The sequence below is a fragment of the Lepidochelys olivacea genome, assembly GCF_965140295.1.
Source record: "Lepidochelys olivacea isolate rLepOli2 genome assembly, chromosome: 7".
Taxonomy (NCBI): Eukaryota; Metazoa; Chordata; order Testudines; family Cheloniidae; genus Lepidochelys; species Lepidochelys olivacea.
Genome location: NC_140417.1, coordinates 35,623,677 through 35,648,259, shown reverse-complemented (window position 1 = coordinate 35,648,259; position 24,583 = coordinate 35,623,677). Strand labels below are relative to the sequence as shown.

The window sequence follows — 24,583 nt, the reverse complement described above, 5'->3', positions numbered from 1 at the left end:
ATTTTCACAAGATTATTGTTTTAAAAAGTGTTCAACTTCAATAGGGGGTATCCCCTATTGAATGTAAGTCCATTAGCAATGTGAATAACCTCAAAACACAGTCCCTGCTATAGTTCATGCATGCAGCTGTGGTATATTTGGCATAAAGCAGTAGGATTGATAACCTGAGCTTTGAAAAGCCTTTAATGAGCAGGAAGTCTGAATCCTCTTTTTGTTCTGTTAGAAGCCATTAAATGCAAAGTTCATTATCTAACCTCTACTGGCTTTAGTATCTAATCAGTTCTGTCCATCCCATGTCCTTGATGAACACATCACTCACTGTGAATTCAAAAGGGAAATAAAAAAGCTACCTTTAATTCTCTTCAGCTGCTCTACAGCAACAGAAACCCTAACATAAAATGTCCTCAGTCAAAATACTGAAGCACAGTGCTACGTAAACTTGCTTTTGGAAGAAAAGTTTTAAAATGAGCCTTTGACTCTTTCCTAAAGAGAGCAGGAAGAGGCAGCTTTCTTGGTGTATGTGAGCCTCTGAATTATCTAACTGCTTCTTCTTGTAGATATTAATGAATGCGTAACAGAAGCGCACACCTGTAAGCGAGGAGAACACTGTATTAACACAGTTGGATCATTTACATGTCTCCAAGAACTCAGCTGTCAGCCAGGCTATGAACTTAAGGATGGTGAATGTGTTGGTAAGGCAAGCACTTTTCAGTCTTTCATTATGTTTGCTGCTAAACTCTTCTCATGTAAGACCAGGGCTTCATGTCCTGACCAAGGTTATCAGAATCTGGCTTGTAGATATTTATTTTTTGGCAAGCTGCTAACATCTAATTAGTTGTAATTATTCGAAGGGAAGAGAAAGCGGGGGTATGAATAATTTTTTATGGTTGCTGCTTAATATTAAATAGATGAGAGAAAAGCAGAGGTCACCACAAAAAGAATTGTTTATGCCAAAGAGGCAGGTAAAGCCAATTTCCCACAACACTTTGGGTTTTTTTTTAAACTGTTGTTCCTAAAACAGGTTCATCCCATGGTTTGTAATAGAAATATTGCTGCATTGCCCCATAGCCTGGGGTCCTTGTTTTATCCTCCCACAGGAAAACCTCGGGGAGGGAGAGGGGAAGGAAAGCACAGTAAGCGGAATGTTTCCAGGGGTGTGGGTGGGAAGGGGCAGGGTTAATTACACCCCCAAAGACATAGATGGTCAGACCACACCTTACAGATCCCCTGAGATGCATAGTGTGTCTGTGTACTAACTGCTAGTCCCTTGTAGCTCTCCAGTGGAGCCAGATTATTAGGGACTTCTCAGCTGAAGGCTGCCCCTGGCTGGCATCTCCCAAGAAGGACAGTCCCCAACACTCAGGGGGCTCCAGAAGAAACTTAATATCATAACTGAGGAGTTGATAAAACTGTGAAAGGGATTTAAAAACCTCATAGTTCAAGGCTTAAGCCAGCCTCTGTCAGGGATCAGGATGAGTCTTCCATGGGGAAAGATTATCCCAATTCTGCCTACTGTGGGGTTCCAGCACCTTCCTCTGATATATCTGGTGCTGGTCATGGTCAGAGACAGGATACTGGACTAGATCGACCATGAGCATGATCCAATATGGCAATTCCTATGTTAATGCAGCCTCTGGCTGTATTCAGTTTTTTGGAGCATTTTCCATGGGGGTGAGAATGATTCGGGTTCTTCTCATCCTTCCTGCTCCTTGTCGAACCCTATATATGGCAGCCCAGACCAATGGAGAGTCTGCTACAGGCCCAGGTCTGTGGAGACCATGCAGCACAGGTGGCTGGTGGGTGTGTGTGTGTGTGTGAGAGAGAGAGAGAGAGAGAGAGAGAGAGAGAGAGATGGGGGATCCCTCTCTCCTCAATGTATGAAGGTAGGAGTTATGTCCCCACCAGTGTTCCCTCTAATTTTTCCCACACATGTGCAGAATGAATTTTGTTAAGTGCACCAATATGGAGGTGATGTGTGACACGGCCGAGGGGTTCTGAGTGTGGGAGGGCGCTCAGAGCTGGGACAGGGGTGTGAGGGCTCCGGCTGGGGGTGCGGGCTCTGGGGTGGGGCGGGGATGAGGGGCAGAGGGTTGGGGTGGGGGGTGAGGGCCCTGGCTGGGGGTGAGGGATTTGGGGTGCAGGCTGCCCTAGGGCTATGGCGGGGAGAGAGGACTCCCCGCAGCAGCACCTGGGCTTGGGGGGAGAGGCACCTCTCCCCGCCGTGGCAGCTGTGTGGTTGGGGCCGCGGGATAGGTGCCCTTCCCACAGATGCAGCAGGTCCAGGGCTGGGTTTGGGCGAGGGGAGGGGCGCCCCTCTTCCGGCAGTGGCACAATGGGGGCGGGGCTAGGTTGCGGCTGGGAGAGGGGCACCTCTCCCTTGGCCATGGCATGTCCTAGCCAAGTGGGTTCCCTGAGTGTTTGCACCGCACTTAATAGTCTGGCTTAAAGGGAACTTTGGTCCCCACTCCATTTTTACTCCTGCAATTTCCCAAGGACTTGAATAGCAGTTGGCCTTAGTGTAGCCCTGAGGATTTGGCATACAGCAAACATTTTAAGTGAGTAGTAACTGAATTCCTACACTGTAAGTGAACCAGATATTTAACTGTAGGTAGCATATGTTTGAAAAGACTTAATAAGGGCTAGATTGTGGAGTCCTTGCTCACCTCGAGGGAACCTTAGCTCCACGGTTTGGTCCTAGCATTTATTAGCCTTATAAATTAGTTACTATTTATTTTTAATCCTTCTTAATGGTTTATAAAATGTATAAAGCAGGTTTTTAAGTGGCCCTTTAAGTATGACTCCAAGGGCTAAAATTCCAGCATCTCTGTAAGAATTAATGTCTAGATATCGCTACAACTACTTTGCTTTGGCAGTTAGTTTTATGCTATGAGATACTGAGTCTCCATTGTTTTTTGATACCTCATCTTCTTTCCGTCGTAGAAAGATTTGACAACATAGTACCTTCTGGAAGATGGACAACCTTAACATATGAGAGAGACAAGGTGGTATGGAAATGCTTTTTATTGAACCAACTTCTGTTGGTGGAAGGTACAGAATTTCTAGCTACACGGAGCCCTTCTTCAGGTCTGGGGAAGGACCTGAAGAATAGCTCTGTGTAGTTTGAAAGCTTGTACCTTCCACCAAAAGAAGTTGGTCCAGTAAAAGATATTACCTCACCCTCATATCCTGGGATAAACACAGCTACAACAACACTGCAAACAACTTTAACATATGTCTTTTGCTGATACTTACCGCTATGGGAATGCCTCCAAAGGTTCTGCAAGCTTTCTCCTACCTAAACCATGGATTTTGAGTTTGTGCCTCCTTTTTTTTTATTTGCTTTCCTGGCAATATTCTAGCAAACGAGGTCACCAACAGGAATGTTCACAGAAACAGCAAATTATAAGCTAATATTAGAAAATACTCACAGAAAACGAGTTTTGAGCTTGTGAATGTGAGTATTTACACCAGAAACCTCATTATACTCACCCACTCAGGGAAATGAAACTATTCCATGCGATCTCTATCCAGTCAAAACTGACCAGCACAGCTTGAATTTTGAAGATTGAAATCTCACAATAAACTGCTAATAAACAGACCAAAAGTTAAATGTGGAAGCTATTTGGCAAATAATGTCATGTAAGAAATAAATTGGAAAAAATTGTTAGCTGCTTATAGACCTCAACAGTCATCAATAAATTATTGGCTATTTCTTATTCGTTCATTGTTCTCTCTCTCTCTCTCTCTCTCTCTCTCTCTCACACACACACACATACACACAGAGATTTTAGCTACAGTTTTTATTCTGTAAGAAGCAAAATGTCCATCTTGCTTTAGAAATGGAGCTACTAGTCCACACAAAACATACACTACATCAGTGTTTCTGTGGGTTTCTTAGACCCCGATCCTGCAATAGGATCTACACTGGTGACTTCAGTGGGACTCTGGAGATCGTGGGGCCTGCATGGGTCCCATTGCAGAAATGGTGCCTAAAAAAATGCAACTGCAAGATTCTGAAGCCTGTCCATGGGCAGGAACAAACAACTGTACTCACTGATTTTACAAGCACGTTTTCGGAGGCGTTTTGAAAATCTGATACTTCATAACCGCATTTTGGGTGGGGGGGGAGGAAGGAAGGAAGAGGGTTACAAATTATTTAACAGGATTAGAAAAAAATATGGCAGAATTGATCACATATTGTTTCTTTATCTTTATTAATAGACATTGATGAATGTGTGAGAGGAACTCATACTTGTCAAGTAAACTTTGTATGTCAGAATACCAAAGGATCATTTTATTGTGAATCAAAGCAGCGATGCATGGAAGGATTTTTACAAGACCCGGAGGGTAATTGTGTCGGTAAGTGTGATTACAGCAATACATTTCTAATGTGTGCAGTAGCACTGAGCAGACTCCTGATGCTGTTACACTGTTCAGTGGCTGTACATTGATCGTGTTTGATGTTCCTTAAATTTTCACTGAATTTTGTCCAAATGTTGCTGCTCTTTTAAAAATGTTATATATTGGAATTGCATACTGTGAAGTTTTAAAATGCAGGCATAACTGATTCTCATCAGCCCCTACATAGATTACATAATAAATCAAAATCAAAATGAAGGAAAAAAAGTGACAACTGGAACAGAAAGAAGCAGATTTAATATGAATAGCTAATACTAACACACTTTCTCTTCCACAGATATTAATGAATGCACTTCACTTCCTGAGCCGTGTAAGCCTGGATTCAACTGTATCAATACTGTTGGATCGTACACTTGTCAGAGAAACCTGTTAATGTGCAGCAGAGGCTATCATTCCAGTGAGGATGGATCTCGATGTATCGGTAAGGATCAGACTCCTGTCTGCAATTGGGTGATCTGTTAAAGGAAAAAGCTTATCTCAGTTCCAAAATAGTTTTAGAAAACTTTCAATTGTTATTTCTGCATTCCAGGAGTAGGAGAGTTTAAAGATTGGCTTGATGATGATGTCTAAACAGCCTGTTGGTCAGTACTGACTATGTTATGTTATTATTAATGCCTGAATACTGTAGTTAGTTCCTTTTGGTGACCTTGAGTGAGCTTGGTTTTGCTTGCATCTTGTACCTACTAGCTTTCATTCTAGATTCTGTCTGACTCAGTGGTTAGTCCCAGCCTGACCATCAAAAGCTTCACACTCTGTTATTTCATAGTGTCTCACTGTGGACGGATATGGTGTGGGGTAATAACATACTGCATAAAAGAGATACTGTGAGTGCATTCATCAAAAGAGATAAATGGGCAGATCATCTTTACAGCAGTGCAAATGAAATTCCTAGTTATTTTTCTGTTGTCCAAATTCTCAGAATAAGTCCGAGTCCTGACTTCTTTGTTTAAAGAAGAAGTGCACATATACCCAGGGCCAGATTCTCTGTTGCGCTGCACCTTGTGCAGTCTCTTCCACCTGTACAAAGTGGGCGTACAGTGGTATCCAATCAGATTTGTAGGATTTTACACTTCTTTTTGCATTCAGTTACTGGTGTAAATGACTACATGAGATGCAAGAGAGCAAAGACTGGCCTACAGCGTTCAAACAAGAGTGAAGTTGTGTCTTTCAGAATTAAATATATTTTGTAAATGTAGAAAATAGGAAACTATATTTGGAAAGAAATGAACCAATAAATCCGAATGCTGTTTAGGACCAATACTACAAATATCCATTAATTATCCTTGCAGTGAACAGAGAATGTGAAAAGAACATAATCAGCCTTTCCGTGAATTTAGGGGAGGGATGGAAAGAGTAAAGTCCCATTCGTTTATTTTCTGACTTCGCTCATAGCAAGGTTTAATAAACTGTGAAAGATAAAGGCTAAGAAAGAAAAAGGCCCCAGCAGAGTGCAGTGGTGTGGGTACAGGACATATGTCAGATGAGCTTCCCACCTTCAGCATTACACGTTGCCCTACATTACCACCACGTATCTCACTTCTGCACTACTATCCCCAGAGTGTCACAGTCCTATCTCAGGGCCTCTCCTTCTGCCCCTCCACCCCCACGAACATGATACAGTTCTGTGGTGACCTAGAATCCTATTTTCGACGTCTCCGGCTCAAGGAATATTTCCAACACACCTCTGAACAACAGAGATCTTCCTACCAAGACTACAAAAAGAAGGATTCTGGGTGGACTTCTCCTGAAGGTCGAAACAACAGACTGGATTTCTACATAGAGTGCTTCCGCCGACTTGCGCAGGCTGAAATTGTGGAAAAGCAGCATCACTTGCCCCATAACCTCAGCCATGCAGAACACAATGCCATCCACACCCTCAGAAACAACTCTGACATCATAATCAAAAAGGCTGACAAAGGAGGTGCTGTCGTCATCATGAATAGGTCAGAATATGAACAAAAGGCCACTAGGCAGCTCTCCAACACTACTTTCCACAAGCCATTACCGTCTGGTCCCACTGAGGGTTATCAAAAGAAACTACACCATTTGCTCAAGAAACTCCCTGAAAAAGCACAAGAACAAATCCGCACAGACACACTCCTGAAACCCCGACCTGGGGTATTCTATCTGCTACCCAAGATCCATAAACCTGGAAATCCTGGACGCCCCATCATCTCAGGCATTGGCATCCTGACAGCAGGCTTGTCTGGCTATGTAGACTCCCTCCTCAGGCCCTACGCTACCAGCTCTCCCAGCTATCTTTGAGACACCACTGACTTCCTGAGGAAACTACAATCCATTGATGATCATCCTGAAAACACCATTCTGGCCACTATGGATGTAGAAGCCCTCTACACCAACATTCCACACAAAAATGACTACAAGCCGTCAGGAACAGTATCCCCAATAATGTCATGGCAAACCTGGTGGCTTGTCCTCACCCATAACTATTTCACATTTGGGGACAATGTATACCTTCAAATCAGCGGCACTGCTATGGGTACCCGCATGGCCCCACAATATGCCAACATTTTTATGGCTGTCTTAGAACAACGCTTCCTCAGCTCTTGTCCCCTAATGCCCCTACTCTATTTGCTCTACATTGATGACATCATCATCATCATCTGGACCCATGGAAAAGAAGCCCTTGAGGAATTCCCCCATGATTTCAACAATTTCCATCCCACCATCAACCTCAGCCTGGACCAGTCCACACAAGAGATCCACTTCCTGGACACTACAGTGCTAATAAGCGATGGTCACATAAACACCACCCTATACTGGAAACCTACTGACCGCTATTCCTACCTACATGCCTCCAGCTTTCATCCAGACCACATCACGTGATCCATTGTCTACAGCCAAGCTCTATGATACAACCACATTTGTTCCAACTTCTCAGACAGAGACAAACACCTACAAGATCTCTATCAAGCATTCCTACAACTACAATACCCACCTGCTGAAGTGAAGAAACAGATTGACAGAGCCAGAAGACTACCCAGAAGTCACCGACTACAGGACAGGCCCAACAAAGAAAATAACAGAACGCCACTAGCCATCACCTTCAGCCCCCAACTAAAACCTCTCCAACGCTACAAAGCCCGTTGCCAACTGTGCCCACATATCTATTCAGGGGACACCATCACAGGGCCTAATAACATCAGCCACACTATCAGAGGCTTGTTCACCTGCACATCTACCAATGTGATATATGCCATCATGTGCCAGCAATGCCCCTCTGCCATGTACATTGATCAAACTGGACAGTCTCTATATAAAAGAATAAATGGACACAAATCAGATATCAAGAATTATAACATTCAAAAACCAGTTGGAGAACACTTCAATCTCTCTGGTCACTCGATTACAGACCTAAAAGTTGTGATTCTTCAACAAAAAACTTAAAAAACAGACTCCAACGAGAGACTGCTGAATTGAAATTAATTTGCAAACTGGATACAATTAACTTAGGCTTGAATAGAGACTGGGAGTGGATGGGTCATTACAAAAAATAAAACTATTTCCCCATGTTTATTTCCCCCCCTCCACCCACCACTGTTCCTCAGACGTTCTTGTCAACTGCTGGAAATGGCCCACCTTGATTATCACTACAAAAGGTTTTTTCACCCCCGCTCTCCTGCTGGTAATAGCTCACCTTAAGTGATCACTCTCGTTACAGTGTGTATGGTAACACCCATTGTTTCATGTTCTCTATGTATATAAATCTCCCCACTGTATTTTCCACTGAATGCATCCGATGAAGTGAGCTGTAGCTCACGAAACCTTATGCTCAAATAAATGTGTTAGTCTCTAAGGTGCCACAAGTCCTCCTTTTCTTTTTACATCTCTCTGACTCCTCCAAGTGGGGAGATGGTCAAGTTTTGGGCTCAGCCTATGGACTGGGACTATTAAAAATAACTAGATGATGGTTTAGGTTAAGAATGGTTGCCGGTACAATTATAAAGGCAGATGAGTTGGCTGATTTTGATCAAGAGATGCACTCATCTTTCCTCCGTTATCATTTAGCAAGCAGGGAGATACCCCAATAGACACGAAGAGAAAAGGAAATGCTCCTGACCCTCACAATGGAAAGCATCTACACTCTAGGATGGATCCCCAGCTGGTGTAAATCAGTGTTACTTCACTGAGGTCAACAAAGCTGTTTCAACTTATACCAGCTGAGGCTCTGGCCTGGCAATAGTTTTTGAGACTGTGAAGCTAGTATCAAAACAGGACAAAGGCTTTTCAACCCTGGATTAGAACCACATGTCACTTTTCTACAAGGCGACAGCCTTTGGCAGGCAGCTGCGAAGTCCCAGCATTAGTTTAAAAGGCCTTTGTTTTCAGACCAGTATCAAAGTTGACTTGTGTTGGCTAGTGCTTCACTATCGTTTGAGTTTCCAAACTGGTGGCCTGAGAAAAATGGGCCATTTTCTTTTCTTTTCTTTTCTTTTCTTTTCTTTTCTTTTCTTTTCTTTTCTTTTCTTTTCTTTTCTTTCGGAGAAAAAAAAAAACATTACTCATACATGGCTGGGTTGTGTGGTTATAGGGATGAGGTAAGGTAATATACTGCAATTACAGATGTTACTCCACATTTTTAATTTAAATAATTGGTGCAGTTTTTAGGTCCAGGTATAAGAAAATTCATATGGTAGCTTGCCACATCTAGAGAGTGTCGGAATCTGCTTTTCTGTTTGGTTTGGGGAAAGAAATGTTTCATATTAATATGACCTATGCTACATGCAAGCTCTCTGCCTCCGGCTCAGTGAGCTGTGCCTCTGTTTTCAGTCTAAATGTTTTAGTATGGTTGCTTTAAATAAGGAAAGAGTATGTAGAAGAAAAAAGAAAACCATGTGGTTCCAATTTCCCCTTTCTATGATAAAATCCATTTCTTTAGGGCATTGTGATGGTTAATTGGACTTCAGATTAACTCATAGTAATAGAAATAGATCATCTGGACATCTCTGCAGCAGAACTGTGTCTGTGTGGTCATCTTCCTCTGTTTAGAGACTTTATCCTGAACGTGTTCTTTCTTTCTAATTCACCAGATCAGTTAGTAGCAACCACCCCCTTACATTTAATAGAAAAGTATTGTAACTATATTGAAATACGCACCTCAGACTGAATAAAGTCCTAGACCAAATTAAGGGCAGGGACTTATACATTGGAATATACAATTTCTAACAAACAAATGAAATAATGGCACAAATGAATTCACTGCAAATAAAATTGCTAATTTGCTGATTTAAATCTGTGTTAAAGACTCCCTTTTCCTAATGCTTGCTCTGATCTGAAAGAAAGCGAAGAGGCAGCATTTCAGCAGAAATCTTTCCCCCTTCCAGGAATTCTTTCCTGGATAGGTTTTTCTGCAAATCTAATGCCTGTAGTCGTTAGAAATATGTGAATCTGTGCCAAATAAGAACTGAACCAAACATGAAGCCACATCTCTCACCACATCCAAATCAATTTGAGGTCTGTATAAGTAATTCTTGTGGGTCCCTGGCTCCCAAGAGACCTACCACAGCAAGCATCCATGTAGAGGCTCAGAAAATGTCCATTTTTTTTCCTGAGCAGACTTGCTATCTCCAAATTTCATAGAGCAGGGTGGAGTGGGACCATCCATTCTTGGGTCCCTCTGGAGTAGTCCCAGAATCTATGAATTTGCATAGAGTAGCCAACCAGAGCACAGCAAGGAGAGTTTCAGGTCTTAGACTGCCCTCCCAGATGACGTTAAGCAAAGCCAACCCTATTGGCAGTTGGGGAGAGGGAGTTAGGATGCCAGAGGAATTGAAGAGGTGGATATGGAGGAGGGGGAAGGATCTGATGGGATGGGAAGAGGCAGAATTCAAAAGGTTCAGATGATCAATAAGCTCTTAAAATGCTGGAGTGTTATCCAAACCAAATTGCTGAACCTTGTCCATCATAGAGGAGAACAAACAGATGTTTGTTTGATAGGGCTTCATCTTTACTTGCATTGTGGATCCTACCAGCCTGTATTAAATAGACTTTTATTCTCATCTTGGAACAGAATGGGAGCAGGGGAGAGACCAAGATTAGTGACCTGTAAATTGGAAAGGGGTGGGCAGGTGTGTCAGGATTGGATTTTGGATCAGATGGGGATAGAAAATGGGGTAGTGTCAAGGATTGGTTTGGGTCATAGCAGAGAAGAGGATCAGGTTGGGGAAAGAGAAGAATGTAGAAAATGGAACTTGAGTTAACAATGCAAGTAGAGGTAGGAAATTTATTTGAACCAGAAATTAGGTCCAGCTTGGCTCAGGAGATGAGCAGAAGTTTGAGATGGTTCTTAATTTGCTCTATCTGATTTGCTATAACATGCTGACTCGTAATATCAATATGTATTGATCTAACAACATCGGAGAATGTCACTATAAAATGCTGTTGATAAGCAGGTTTAAATGGCATGGTTTGAGCTCAGTAACCAGAAATTTTGCTTTGAGCTAACTGTTGGGTAACAAGGGAGGTATTCATGGTGTATGAAAGCATTGTTTTCTTTTCCAAACAATGTACTATTTTGCAAAAGTTTGGTTTAGAGGAGCCCGGCCATACATGAAGCCACCTCTGAGAATAACAGAGCAGAAAAAAATGATTATTTTTCCTGACACAGGAAAGATAAAGTTAAGTGTTTCTGTTCCTTTTTATTCTTTTACTTGAAACTTCTCTCAGCGGTGTGGCATTTCTTAAACTGTGTCATTTAGTGAATGCCCACCACTTTCACCCCCCCACACACACATTTTAAAGTAATTGATGTTTTTTCCTGCTATAGACGTTGATGAATGTCAGACAGGCATACACCGCTGCGGAGAGGGACAGATTTGTCATAATCTACCTGGAGCTTATCGCTGTGACTGCAAGATGGGCTATCAGTATGATGCATTCAACAGAGCCTGCATTGGTATGTAAGGCACAGAGCAAGCAGAAACTACTGATTGATGATCCATCGCAGTGTTTAGCGCTGTTGTTTAGTGTGTAGTTATTAGTTCTGCTCTACAGTAGCTCAGAAGAGGTAATAGGATTGCTTCCCCACCTACCTTCCTTCATTGTGACCATCCTCCACCATTCTTCTGTATCATTATGGAGCAGATGTCCTCAGTGTAGCTCAATGGTAGGTTATTGATTGAGGTCATCTGCACAGTATTTTTCTCTGAGTTAAATATCTTCTGCTGCAGAAATGTATCTTTCTGAAAATCTTCAGTGTTCTGGGGAATGCACGGGGATAAAGGTTTTTATATGTTATCATCACTGTATGCCACTTAGAGTACAAAGCCAGACAATGTAGAAAACCAAGGTTGCAGCATTTCACGCTGTAGAGATCGATCTCTGACATCTTTAAAATATCCTCCCATGTCTCTCTCGAATCCTGTGTTTTCCCATTGTTTGCTTGTTTTGCTGACAGATATAAATGAGTGCTGGAATTACCCAGGACGACTGTGTCAGCACACCTGTGAGAACACTCCTGGGTCTTACCATTGCTCTTGTTCATCTGGTTTCCGCTTGGCCTATGATGGGAAGCACTGTGAAGGTACTGGACTGCTTTCCTTTCCTTTTAAGACAAAGTTTGCACTGGAAGAAGAAGGACTTTAGGGGAGGAGGTTTGGGTGGCATTTGATACAAGAACCCATGATTCACGCATGCTCTGAGGCTATGCAAACATTAAAATTTCACATTCCGAGCATCCTTAGAATGGCTCTCAAACTGCAATGTGGTTAAGGTATTTATTAAAGTTGCAATATGTATGTAAAGCTTCTCCGGCATCATTACATCCCCTACTTTCTATCACCAGGGGTGGTAGGTAAGGCAGGTCATTTCTACTAAACAAGAATGAAATGCTGAAAAGCCATTATAAGGTGACAACACAGGGTGCCTCTTTCTTGTGCCTTTGGACTTTTTCTCTCTTGTCTTTCCCCCTCCCTGTCAACTTCTTTCATAGTTTTGTCCTCACCTTTGTGGTTACAATATTTGCAGGTAAAGAAGTAAACTGACTTGCAGTTGTGAATCTGTCTTTGTTGTTTAGCAGCTGTGCTTCCTCTCCGCCCAGTAGCAGGTTTTCCTACTGTTTCAGGTAGTTTTAGTAACTTTCAGATTATGATCTGGGAACATGTAGCAGCACAAGAGACCAGGAACATCAGGGTTCTGTTGCATTCTGAGGAGCTCTTCTAGACTGAGTGAGCCTCTCCAGTAGTTGTGCATGAGCTTGACACATTCTGTTTCTAGAGCTAATCTTTTCGGTTAGAGTTGTGCAAATAACTGATTTTTTTTTCCCAGTTCAGTGACTGAACTGCAAAAAATGTTGCAGGTCAATGCGAAAGAAAATTTTTCTATCAAACTGAAAAAGTAAAAACAAAACCAAACTATCTTCAAGTCAAACTAAATATTTTGTTCGACTTGTAGTGTCTAACTGATGGATCGATGTGTTGATTATTGATTCATTTTGTAGACACAGTGGCCGATAAAAGTTCAGCCCCCTGAGTGGCTACAGCCTCAGGAAGATTATTATCAATGAGTGTCAGTAATCATCTTCCTCCTGCTCATCATCACCCTCTTCACCAGTGGGTGTCATCCAGACGACTTGCAAGGCATGCAGGCTGGGACACAACTTTTATAATGTGTTATACTGACACCCACTGGCGTTTATACGTATTTTAACCCTGTTTTCCTTATCTGTACTTCCACTCCCCACTAAATCTGGGGTGCCCCATTTTTCGTAGGCTAACTTTCCCCTTATACTCATTAATATTTATGTCCCTCAACCACCATAACAACTTGTGAATAGCACATTGCTGTCACCCCATGTCTGCAAAAATCCCCAAAATGTTACAACTAGCTTTAACTGGCATCTTACACTGTTAGCGGATACATTACAATACACTTTTCCCCAAATATCAGCACTTAGCACAATTCCCCATACAAGGTTATTCATCAGTCAACTACTTGATGTGAGGCCCTGTTTGGGCTAAGCAAAATATCTTACAGGCCTAAGTCTTGTAAGCCCCATATTACAACATTAATTAATACTTATATTTCACCTCTATATCCTAAGTATACCTGATATATTTTATCCTTTGCTACAGAGACAAAATTAAATGTTTTGTTTTCTTTTCAGGGTTTCTAACTTTTAAAAAATAACATAGAAGCAGAATTCAAAATGAAAAGCCATTTCAAATAGAAAAATTGAAATGCTTCATTCTGAAAACATCAGAATGAAATGTTTTGATTTTTTTCACAACTTTTGTGATTTCTCGGTTTCAGATTAAACAATTCAGTGAATTTGACCCAAATTTGCTAAATGTTTTGGTTGACCCAAATCTGCTTTGGTTTAAAAAAAAAAAATTCACCTGAAAAATTTCTCCCCACTCCACTTGGCATATTGCTGTTCATTTTCTCTTTCTGAGTTATTCAAGTGGATGTGAACAGCCAGTTATAGGAGATAGAATCGACATTTGAACTAGTTGAAATTCTTCAATGAAAAGGTTTTTCTTCAATGTAAAATGGCTTTTCAAAAAAATTAAAATTTTCTTCCAACATTTTCTGGATCATTTGAAACTTTCCAAATTTTCATCAAAACAAAAAATTTCAAATTGAATCAAAATAGAAAGGATTTAGTTTCCATTTTCTGATCTCCTCCCTCTCCCCGTTTCTTTTCCTATATGCCTCTTTTCCAGAGGAGAAAGGGGGGAATAAAAGGAGAAGGAAAAAAATCAAAAGAAATGAAAACTTAACTCCTTTTGTTTAGATTTTAATCAAAATCAAAATGGATTAAAACAAAGAATTATGCAATGACAAATCATTGAAAATTGTTTCATTTCTTTGAAATGTTTTTATTCATTTATTTTGCAGAAACGAATTGGCATTTTTCACCAACTCTAATATATTAATTATATTTATTATTATGGAAGGGCTATAGTTCCTCGTGCATCAGGCCATAAGCCAATCACTAGCAAAGAGGGCTAGACAAAAATTTCTCCTGTGAGCGGATTATCCCATAATTGTGCATGTTCTCCTGAAGAATCTGGTTCTAGCTCCTATCAGAGGCAGGAAACTGTATTAGATACTGTTCTTCTCCAGTGCAGCAATACCTTTGTTTATTTTTGGATACAGATGTGAATGAATGTGACAGCACTCCGTGCAGTCAGGAGTGTGCCAATGTCTATGGTTCCTACCAGTGTTACTGCAGGCAAGGGTACCAGCTAGCAGAAGATGGCCATTCTTGTAAAGGTATGGATGCAGTTCATGTCGTTTGTACTTTTTGCACGTTGCAGGGAGTGTCTAAGGCTCTGAAATTTATGCCCTGCTGCAGTGGCCACAAAGGGTTGTTGCAGCCGCTGGCAATTACTGGAGTGTAGCAGTGCACTGGGGGGCTGTGAAAAGTGGATGGCATAAGGCCAGAAACAATGTATGTATGCTATTGGAGAATTCCTGTGCACAGGGAAATCTCAGCTGCCCACTTAGATCAGATTTAAGTCTGCTTTGCTCCACCAGAGCAATACAAATCAGACTTCACAGGGGCCAGGATGTATAGCCTAGCTTTGCTGGAGGAACCTATGCGTGACTGAAGAACTAGTGAGATTATTGCCTCACAGTGGCAAGAGACTGAAGTCTGAGCAAGACAAGTAGGAGGTTTTAATCAGACTGTTTTTCTGAAACTCTGTAAACAGTGGTTCTCCACCTTTCCAGACTACTGTACCTCTTTCAGGAGTCTGATTTGTCTTGCGTACCCCCAAGTTTCACTTCACTTAAAAACTACTTGCTTTGAAAATCAGACATAAAAATACAGAAGTGTCACAGCACACTATTACCGAAAAATTGATTGTGTTCTCATTTTTACCATATAATTATAAAATAAGTGGATTAGAATATAAATATTGTAATCTTACATTTCAGCGTGAGATCTGAGCCTGTTTTTCACTTGCAAGTCTTGTCTGAAGCCCGAGCCTCAGCAGCGGGACTGAGGCATGTAACTTAGCTTCGTGGGGCCCCTTGTGGCATGAAACTCGGTTGCCCTGCTTGCCACCCCCTAATGCCGTCCCTGCACTTATAACTAAGGCTGTGATTCTTTCACGGAGGTTGCAGATGTGACTCCGTGATTCCGTGACTTTCCACAACCTCCATGACTTCCACAGCGGCTGGCATGGCTGACTTCAAGGCCATCTTAGCAGTTGTTCCTGTGGACCTCCTGAGCAGTGGTCCTGGGGACAGCCCCAGGGAGCGCCCAAGCAGCAGTCCTGGGAGCCGCCCCGGAGCCAGCTGCATGGGCCACTGCTCGGGCAGCCCAGGACAGCTAGCTCCGGGGACCGCCAGAACAGTGGCTGGCTCTGGGGAGTGCCCAAGCAGCGGTCCTGGGGATGCCCTGGGGTCCTCCTGAACAGCAGCGGCCCGGGGCACCCAGAGGCTGTTCACAGAGCAGTCTCTGGGAGCCGCAGCCTGCGGGCAGTCAACCCCCACACTGGAGCAGGGGCCCCAGAAGTAGAGATTTAGTCAGGGGTATTTTTGATAAAAGTCATGGACAGATCACGGGCCCCCTAAACCTGTCCTGTGACACCTCCCTTAGGAGCTGAAACTCCAAGTTCAGAAACACTGATCTAGATGAGTTGAGTATCCCCTGGAAGACCTCTGAGTACCCCCAGGGGTACATGTACCCCTGGTTGAGAACCACTGACCTAAAACTTCTGCAGTACCATAGCTGAGCTTAAAGTCTGCTCTGACTTCCACTGGCTGTATTGGTCCCCTTGGAGCTGTTATGCTATTGTGTCTCACCAGAGTGCATCATATTTTGGTCATTCCCCCAGCTTGCTCTGACACCAAACTGCACCAGAAGTCAAGAGCAGGTGATGTCTGGGCAGTTTCCAGCTGCAGCCTATAGGACAGCTTTCTGGCTGGCTTTCTGCTGTCTGAGGGGATGAAGGATCTGAGCCTTTGGGTTTTGTTTGCTTTTTTAGCACCTGTTTAACAGACACCTGACAAATACTTGGGAGAGAATCTCTGTTTGTTTATGAAGGAGTCAAACACCTGATTCCTTCCGTTAATATCTGAGAAAGTTCCCCTAAAAGTTCTAGAGGAATTCTGAATTTGGAAAGCTACAGGAGAGTATAAACCCAGACATATGCTTGGTTTATTGCCGCTCTGCATTACTTTTAAGTTGTCAGATAGTAATATTCAAACATGTAAGAGGAGAGCAAGGGGGGAGCTTTGTACTGAACACTTCATAAAACACCATGAACGGCCCTACAGCAAAGTCAGACTTTCAGAGTTGGGCTCTTGTTAAGTAAAACCTATTATAAATTAGATGAGTGTTTGCATCTGACATCACCTGTGTCAGAGCCATCGGAATTTCCTTGTGTTCCATTTTCTCTTCATTTGTATCTGTCTCTTCTCTAATGCTTTTGTAATAATTTAATTCCAGATATTGATGAGTGCACACAAAGTGCGGGTATTCTTTGCACTTTCCGCTGTGTGAATGTTCCTGGTAGTTACCAGTGTGCTTGTCCTGAGCAGGGATATACTATGGCAGCAAATGGAAGAACATGTCGAGGTGAGAATAAGATTAAGGGACTGGAAAGATTGTATCTTGATGTCAGTTCTGGACACAATCTAGAACTCTAGGGTTATCCGTTCAAACCTCTATTTTATACAACGATCATCGTAAAAACGTCAACACGTGGCAATAGTCGCCACATATCCCTATCAGAGGTGTCAGTTTTTGCTCTATATTTGGAGTAAGAAATAATTATGTAATGGAAACCACTGTATTATACAAATTAAGGTAAACTTTCACTTGGGTACCTACAGTTATACGTGTGGGATAAACCCATATTTCATCACCTAAGTACATGGGCTGATTTTCAGAGGTTATGAACCCTCAAATCTCTAATTTCAGTGGAAGTTGTGGGAGCTCAACACTCCTGAAAATTAGGAGACCAAATTCAGGAGACTAAATATGGATTTAAGTGCCTAATTTCAAGGCATACAAGTCTGAAAATGTTGGCCTAAGTAAACAGTAAGGAATAAACCACACTGGACTAACTACTCCCATAAAATCACAGAAATGTGTTTAAGATGGCTAATGTTTTCATCTGCTGTACAGCTGTACATGTTTGAAGTTAAAATCCTCCATTTTGAAAAGATGCACTTGTCATGTAATGATGTTTGAAGAGCTGATAACCTATCACCCTATATGCATTAGTGTGGTCAGTTTCACTAGCTATCAGGCATTTACTCTGCTCCTACTTTTTCTGGGCATCTTCAGACGTTTTAGGTTTCAGAATAGCAGCCGTGTTAGTCTGTATTCGCAAAAAGAAAAGGAGTACTTGTGGCACCTTAGAGACTAACAAATGTATTTGAGCATAAGCTTTCGTGAGCTACAGCTCACTTCATCGGAATGCTCACGAAAGCTTATGCCAAATAAATTCGTTAGTCTCTAAGGTGCCACAAGTACTCCTTTTCTTTTTTCAGACTTTTTAGTTGCACAACTCAACTCTTGGGTTCTGATTCTTCTTAACAGTAAAACTCAGGAGTAACTCCTCTGACTTCAGTGGAGTTAGCATGTGTAAAAACATGAATGACCTCAGAATCAGGCTCTCAGTGTTATGCCTCTTGCATGGAAGTCAGAGGAAACATTTATTTTGCCCACCTACAGTAGCTTTAACGATCCTCTCTCCATTTCTGTTATGTGCTGACATCATGACCTGATGTTGCTTGTATGACAGCTGCTATCTTTGTGAAGGCTGGAATTTGAAGCAGGTTACTTCAGACTTAATAGTTTGAGTCACTACTGCTGAGCTGACTAGCCAGGCTCTCTGTAGCTCAGTGCTCTCTAAGAGACCCATATCCTCTGTGGCTCAGGCATAGAGGGGGATGCCTAGCACACACTGACCAGGGAGATACACTTGCAGTTTTCACCCTCTTTTCAAGTGCATTGCTTGCCATCTTAAACCTCACAGAGGGAGCCCAGCATTGTGTGGATTTACCCCACTGAGTGAACTGTATAGTGATACTTGTAAGGCAAATTTTTAAAGGTTCTGCAAAAAATGTACTCTCTTTATTTGCAGCTGTACAACTGCATATCTGCATTGATAATTGCAAAAAATACATGTGTAGAGTCAACCATGTATTTTGTGTGTGTAAACTGGCACTTAACCATGCAGCAGAAGTAACTGGGTGACTAGGTGCTTGTTTTCTTGCACAGATGCACACATGATGTTTGCATGAACAAATGCAGATTTCTGAGCAATGCCAAGAGGGTACACACAGAATTTTCCAGGCTCATATATAGAGGCCTCTTTGAAAAGATGGTCTTATGCATTTCTTTCTAGAACAGTCTAAATTCAGGGCCAAGTCTTCTGTTGGTGTAAATCAGCCTGAATCCAATTAAGTTAGGTCAGTTTACACCAGCTGAGGATCTGGACCTGAGTGTTCCTCATCTGCTCTATCCTTATACTGAAAGCCACTAAAGTATCTCATTTCTTTGCTGACATTTTCGTTGCACTGTGAATTCAAACAGAGTAGTTGTAGGTGGCCCCTCAAGTTATAGAACGTTTTTAAAAAGCTCTGCAGATTTCATGCTAGAGCCAAACTGGTGAAGTGAGCCTTTCGTGACATTAGCTACAATATAGAAAAATTTTCACTTTTCACCTGGGGCCAGTTCTGAGAATTTATGAGGGGCCTAATTTACTTTAATTCACTTTTATTTCATATGATATATATTTTTGCTGGGCTTTTAGACCAGTCAGTGCTGCCTGCAAGATCAAGTCTCATTTCTAGGGGGGATGGCTGTGGTTTTCCTTTAAGAGTCTCCTCTATGACAGTTGGCAGAATCGCAGAACACTACACTGTCCACGTGGTTTGTCTGTTAACATTTGTTTCATTTTAAAAGCTCCTTGTGTTGTCTAGACATTTGAGAAAACACAATGTGATTGCAAGATGTCTGCCAATCTTTTCTGCTCACCTTGGATCCCTGTGATTGCATCTGGTTTTCAGCATTTTTAGGACCATGGTTTAGTACTATGCACTTTTATTATTCAAGTAGCTGTGTTTCTGCCCAATGACTTGAATCATCTTTCCTTCGAATTCTGTGTTGCTTTCTGCAATTTTTGTCGTTAGTAGAGGACATTTTTTGAGATTAAATACTTAGAATCAAATCGTATTGTTTTAAACTGTTGTTCATGAAGTTCCCATATTCAAAATAACCATGTAGGGAGCTCTTCAAAGAGTTGTACGTTAACATATAATCTACCTTTCTGACCCTGTAAAAAATCAATGAGAAGGGCCTGCTTGTTGTAAATACCAGCTGGTTATGTCCTATGAGATTATTGCTAGTGACAGCGAGGAAGCAGACTAAAATAATTCTGATTCACTGTATTGTTCATATCATGGATCTGCTGGCACCTCGTGAACAACAGAGATGACCAAGCAACTCAGAAGTAGTTCTGCCTAAATCATTGTCTTTCAATTTTGACCTTTGAATGTTTTGTTTGATTACGAAGAGCAGTGATATGATAGTAGGATCTTTGGTTTCAAGAGTTCATTTCTTTCCGCTGCTTATTCCCCACTGGAAGTTAAAACAATCCTGGGCTCCATTAGATTTGCTTGCTGTGGAGTAAGAGCAGCAGAATTTAGCATCTCAAAAGATGTGAAAATATTTGCAAAATGTTCAGCAGTGGCAGGCGCATCTTGGCAGGATGATTGGAATCTGCCAAGTCACCTCAGTGGGAGACATGGCAGTCAAATGATAACAAGGGAAAGATTTCAAGCTCCTTAGATCAGGAACTCTTGTCTTCCCTGTTTCTTGTACAGTGCCTAGCATGCTGTCAGCTTTTAACTAATAATAAATGATCATACCAAGAAGGAGGTAAACCAGTTTTTTTCACAACCTGTTTTAATATGCACTGGAATTTTAACATAACCTAAATGAACATACTTTATTCTACCATTCCAAGACCCTGAGAGCTACATATCTGGATATATGTACTAGAGATGAACTTGACCTACAAAATTTGGATCTGGATTTCAAGTCCTGCATGTTGACATTGTGTTTGTAACAATCCAGGCCTGCAGGCAATAGTCACTATTGGTAGGCAAACTCCCAGCCACAGAGAGTCAGGATGCGAGCCTTTTCCCTTCAGATCCAAAAGCAGAGGCCTGCCTCTCTTTTTGTATATATCACACACGTACATCTGTTTAGGTTCATATCTCATGATTGCACATAGCAATTTGTAGATGTACTGCATATTTTCCCCATTTTTCCATTGTCAGATATTGATGAATGCGCAATAGGAACCCACAATTGCTCAGCTGCAGAGTCTTGCTACAACATCCAGGGCAGCTACCGATGCCTGTTGTTTGAGTGCCCTCAGAACTACAGAAAAGTATCTGACATGTAAGTCCTCACTGATTATCGTAACAAACTCCCTTTGGCTGCTCATTATTTTCAGACTGTTTTAATCTTATGGTATTTGTAAAGTGCTCCTTGCTACCCTACTGTGGTTTCTGGGCTGTCCAGTGAACTCCTGCTGCTGCTGTTTTAGAGCTCTGTGCTTCAATATTCACATTAGGGCTGGTTGGAGGTTGTCGAAGAGGACCTTTTTCTGTTGGAAAATGCTGCTTTCTCCCACAGAACTGGCATGAGCAGCCTAGCAGAGGGCTTCCAGGGTCCCGGCTTGGAGTCAGGACTCCCAGTTCATCAACAGTCTGGAAGTTATGAGACCCCTGGGTCCCCAGGCTGCCCAGCACTTCACCTGGTGGGCTGTCAGGGCCTTAGGCAACGCAAGGAGCCTTGGGAACATTTCAAAATTGGGTTTTGCTCCACTTCAGAACCTTCTTTTATATATTTATATATATACATATGTATTTTGGAGTTTACTGTGGAACGGGAATTTCAGTTTCCGCTCTCATGCATATGGTCACTGGGGCACTGGAGCAACTGCCCCCCAAGGATCGATCACATGGAGGAACTATCCCATGAGAGTGGAAGCTGTGAGTCACACGCAGAACTGGAATGAAGGAACACCTGTTTTGTTCTGATTGTGCTGTCTCATTCCCCTAGTGGGGCAGTGCCCTAGCAGTCCCTGCATTCGTTTGCACTGCATGCGGAATGGTGCCTCTGTGCCCAGAAAGCAGCCACGTCCAAACCTTCACAATCAAAGAGGATGGCTGTGTTGGGTGGCCTTGGAGAATAGCTGGGAAGGAAATACAAGAGCTATGGAGGAATCACAGAGGATGCTCTTCTCCTTTCCAAAATGAAAATCCCTATCACTTATGCCTTAAACATAGTTTATTGTTTTCTTTAAAAGCTAGGATTGGGCAGTTTGGCTAGTACAGGCACTTGGTAAGAGTTAGAGTACAATTGTAAGTGCGACTGTTTTGGATTTCATAAAACACAATCCCAGTCTTGCACTTTGATGATTCACAGATTCCTCTTCCAAGCATTAGGCTGCACACAGTAAGACTTTTGTCTAGCTTTCTCTGTATGCCATTGTGGAGCTTCCAAACAGGACTCTCTGGGTGGAAGATGTTTCTGATATGCTGTTGTACTCTGACAATTACATCATTTACAAATGTTTTATGGGGGCTGTAAAAGCAGAACAAGCAGCTGTTAATTACACAGTTGAAGCTTTGGGTTCTGCTGCATTTCTGTCTAACACATTCCAAAGGCTTCTTGTTTCTTTACAAATGCCTGAAATGTACATCTTCTAACTCACGGTTACTGTAATACTAACCATTTCTTGTTTTTACTCTCTCAGGAGGTGTGAACGCAACAATTGCTTTAATTATGTGGATTGCCAAAACACCCCTGTGCGAATTACTTACTATCAGCTCAACTTCCAAACCAACATCGTAGTCCCAGCTCATATTTTCCGTATTGGACCTTCACCGGCCTATGCTGGAGACAACATAATACTTACCATCAACAAAGGAAATGAAGAAAACTACTTCAGCACTAGAAAGCTTAACTCCTATACGGGCATTGTCTATCTTCAGCGACAAGTGAAGGAGCCTAAAGACTTCTTGTTAGATGTTGAAATGAAATTATGGCGTCAAGGAACGTACACAACTTTTCTTGCCAAAATTTACATATTCATCACAGCTCATGCTTACTGAGGCATGTATTGACATTGGAATTTATTGGTGCTATGCTCTTTTAGTATTCTACCAAAGCTTATTATGGTGGAACTGGTATTTACTGTGTCTAGCCTTTATAATACTTTTCTATCATTGCTTCCAACTATTTTATTGGTTGTGTAAATTAACTTAATTTTTACTGACTCGTCTTTTGTGTAATTCTTTAGATGTTAATTGGACTGTACGTAAGTGAAGGAAAGATTTTAAAGGCAGTACATGTGTTGTGTACTGGAACTTTTTTTTACAGTCGCTCCAGTGAATTCCTTTGGATTAGTCACATCTATAAGACACTGCACTAGAAAGAAAAACAGTTCACTTGGGGGCTTTGGTTTGTGCCACTGATTAGGGGGAAAAATAACAGCAATTTCTCTTTAGCACACATTGCACAAACCTAAAGTTTTGCTTAGCCAAAAATTTCACTGAGGTGTCTCTGCACCTAGATGCTATGGTGATGAAGGCCATATAAGTACAGACAGTGCACCTCATGTAAAAGGTTTATTTTTCCCCAAACTTTCATAGTATATTGTCTATAACAATAAATACAGAAAATATACAAACAAACCCGCCCCAACAACAAACAAACATAAACTGTAATCATAGGCTTGATTTTAAAGGGACTATTCACGTACTTAAATTTAAGTACGTGTCCAAGCATTTACAGGACTGGGGCCTTAGTGTAATGTCTTGCACTGCCAATTACAAACTCCCACTGCAGTTAGTAGCATTTGTCTTGTACCATTTGAACTCAACTCTGTACAAATCCATTCTATTCAAGTAGCTCTGCTTATAGATTAGATGTGTTATAATTCTTAAAAGAAATGCCAAAGAGGAAACATGTAATCAGTTTCCACACCTCATTCAAAAGCCTGGATGTGCAATTAGATTAATATACTGAAAGTTTAAATAAACCAAACAAAAGGGGAGTGACTTTTATTTTTCAAAAAAATTATCTCAGTTATGCTACCTTCAAGATCCAGAGGAAACTGCTAAATTGGCAGGTTTTGTATTACGCCATTTGTCATTCTATCATGCACAACTTCAGTTTCAAAGTGGATTTCCTCTTGTCTCATAGGAAACTGGATGAGGTCCCAAAGCTGAGGGCCAGGTGTGGTATGTGTAGTGTAATCCAAGTATTTGTTAGAATTTAGAGGTGAATGTCAGAATTCTTTTTGTAGATGATCTTTTTAAAAAGCTCCAGTGCTGTAATCTTCTGAGCATTCTTTGATCTAGTTATAATTATTCTGCAAAATGTTCTTAATGAAAATCATAACTACAATATATAAATATTTACTGCACTGTAGCTTAATAATCCATTCTATCCTACAGTAGATCATATATTGACCAGTGTGCATTGTATATAAAATAAGAGAGAAACCAAGTCTTATGTTTTTTTATACAGTAATAATCGACCATTTGATTATCCTCTTTTTGTAAAATATTAACTTGTTTGTACTGTGGATTAAGAATATGTAAACACTATCTATGGGTAAAGGGGGAGATGTACTGTATTCATTATATCCCATGGCCAATTCTACCATTTCAAAATAAGTCATTTTTTAAATTTGGACTTTTTCCAGATAATAAAATATAAACCTTTTTGTACCTAACCTTGACTGTAGAAAATTAATTTTTATTCTGTAGTTGTAAATTCTTGGAATATCTATAGGTTGCATACATTAAACTTATTCTTGTTCTTCTGTCAGAATCCTTTCTGTAAAAGTGATCTTTTCTCCACACGAGTTCTGTTTTCTATAGTTAATGGTCTTAAGAACTTATCAGTAAAGTACCAATCAGAAACAATGTGTTTTCGCAATTTATCGTTTCAAGTAAATGCATATCTGCAGTGCTAGGATTGGCAAGATGAAGAGGCAATGCTGCAATGAGTACCAAAGTCTTTCAGATTCACTATGCAGCTTGCACACTAAGAGGTGATAGAGTTCTCCGTGCCCCAGTAGGGCACATCAAGAATCACTGAAACCCAACGTTCTCCATCAGCATTAGTATTTGATTGAGTGTAAATGCCATTCAA

General features: G+C 41.4%; 1 protein-coding gene across 6 annotated transcripts in view; it reads left to right on the top strand.

Moving 5' to 3' along the window:
- Nucleotides 1-24,161, top strand: part of FBLN2 (fibulin 2) — a gene marked incomplete at its 5' end in the record, with an annotated part of 188,390 nt that extends 164,229 nt beyond the window's left edge. For 5 of the 6 annotated variants that reach the window (XM_084635146.1, XM_084635147.1, XM_084635151.1 and 2 more), the window contains 9 exons: nucleotides 558-692; nucleotides 4,222-4,359; nucleotides 4,697-4,840; nucleotides 11,207-11,335; nucleotides 11,837-11,962; nucleotides 14,539-14,655; nucleotides 16,841-16,969; nucleotides 20,689-20,812; nucleotides 22,176-24,161. In XM_084635146.1, coding sequence (XP_084491272.1) covers nucleotides 558-692; nucleotides 4,222-4,359; nucleotides 4,697-4,840; nucleotides 11,207-11,335; nucleotides 11,837-11,962; nucleotides 14,539-14,655; nucleotides 16,841-16,969; nucleotides 20,689-20,812; nucleotides 22,176-22,533 — 1,400 coding nt within the window. In that variant the 3' untranslated portion in view covers nucleotides 22,534-24,161. The remainder of the gene's footprint in view (nucleotides 1-557; nucleotides 693-4,221; nucleotides 4,360-4,696; nucleotides 4,841-11,206; nucleotides 11,336-11,836; nucleotides 11,963-14,538; nucleotides 14,656-16,840; nucleotides 16,970-20,688; nucleotides 20,813-22,175) is intronic. The other variant, XM_084635148.1, reaches the window with a different exon arrangement.
- Between the last annotated feature and the right edge of the window lie 422 nt (nucleotides 24,162-24,583).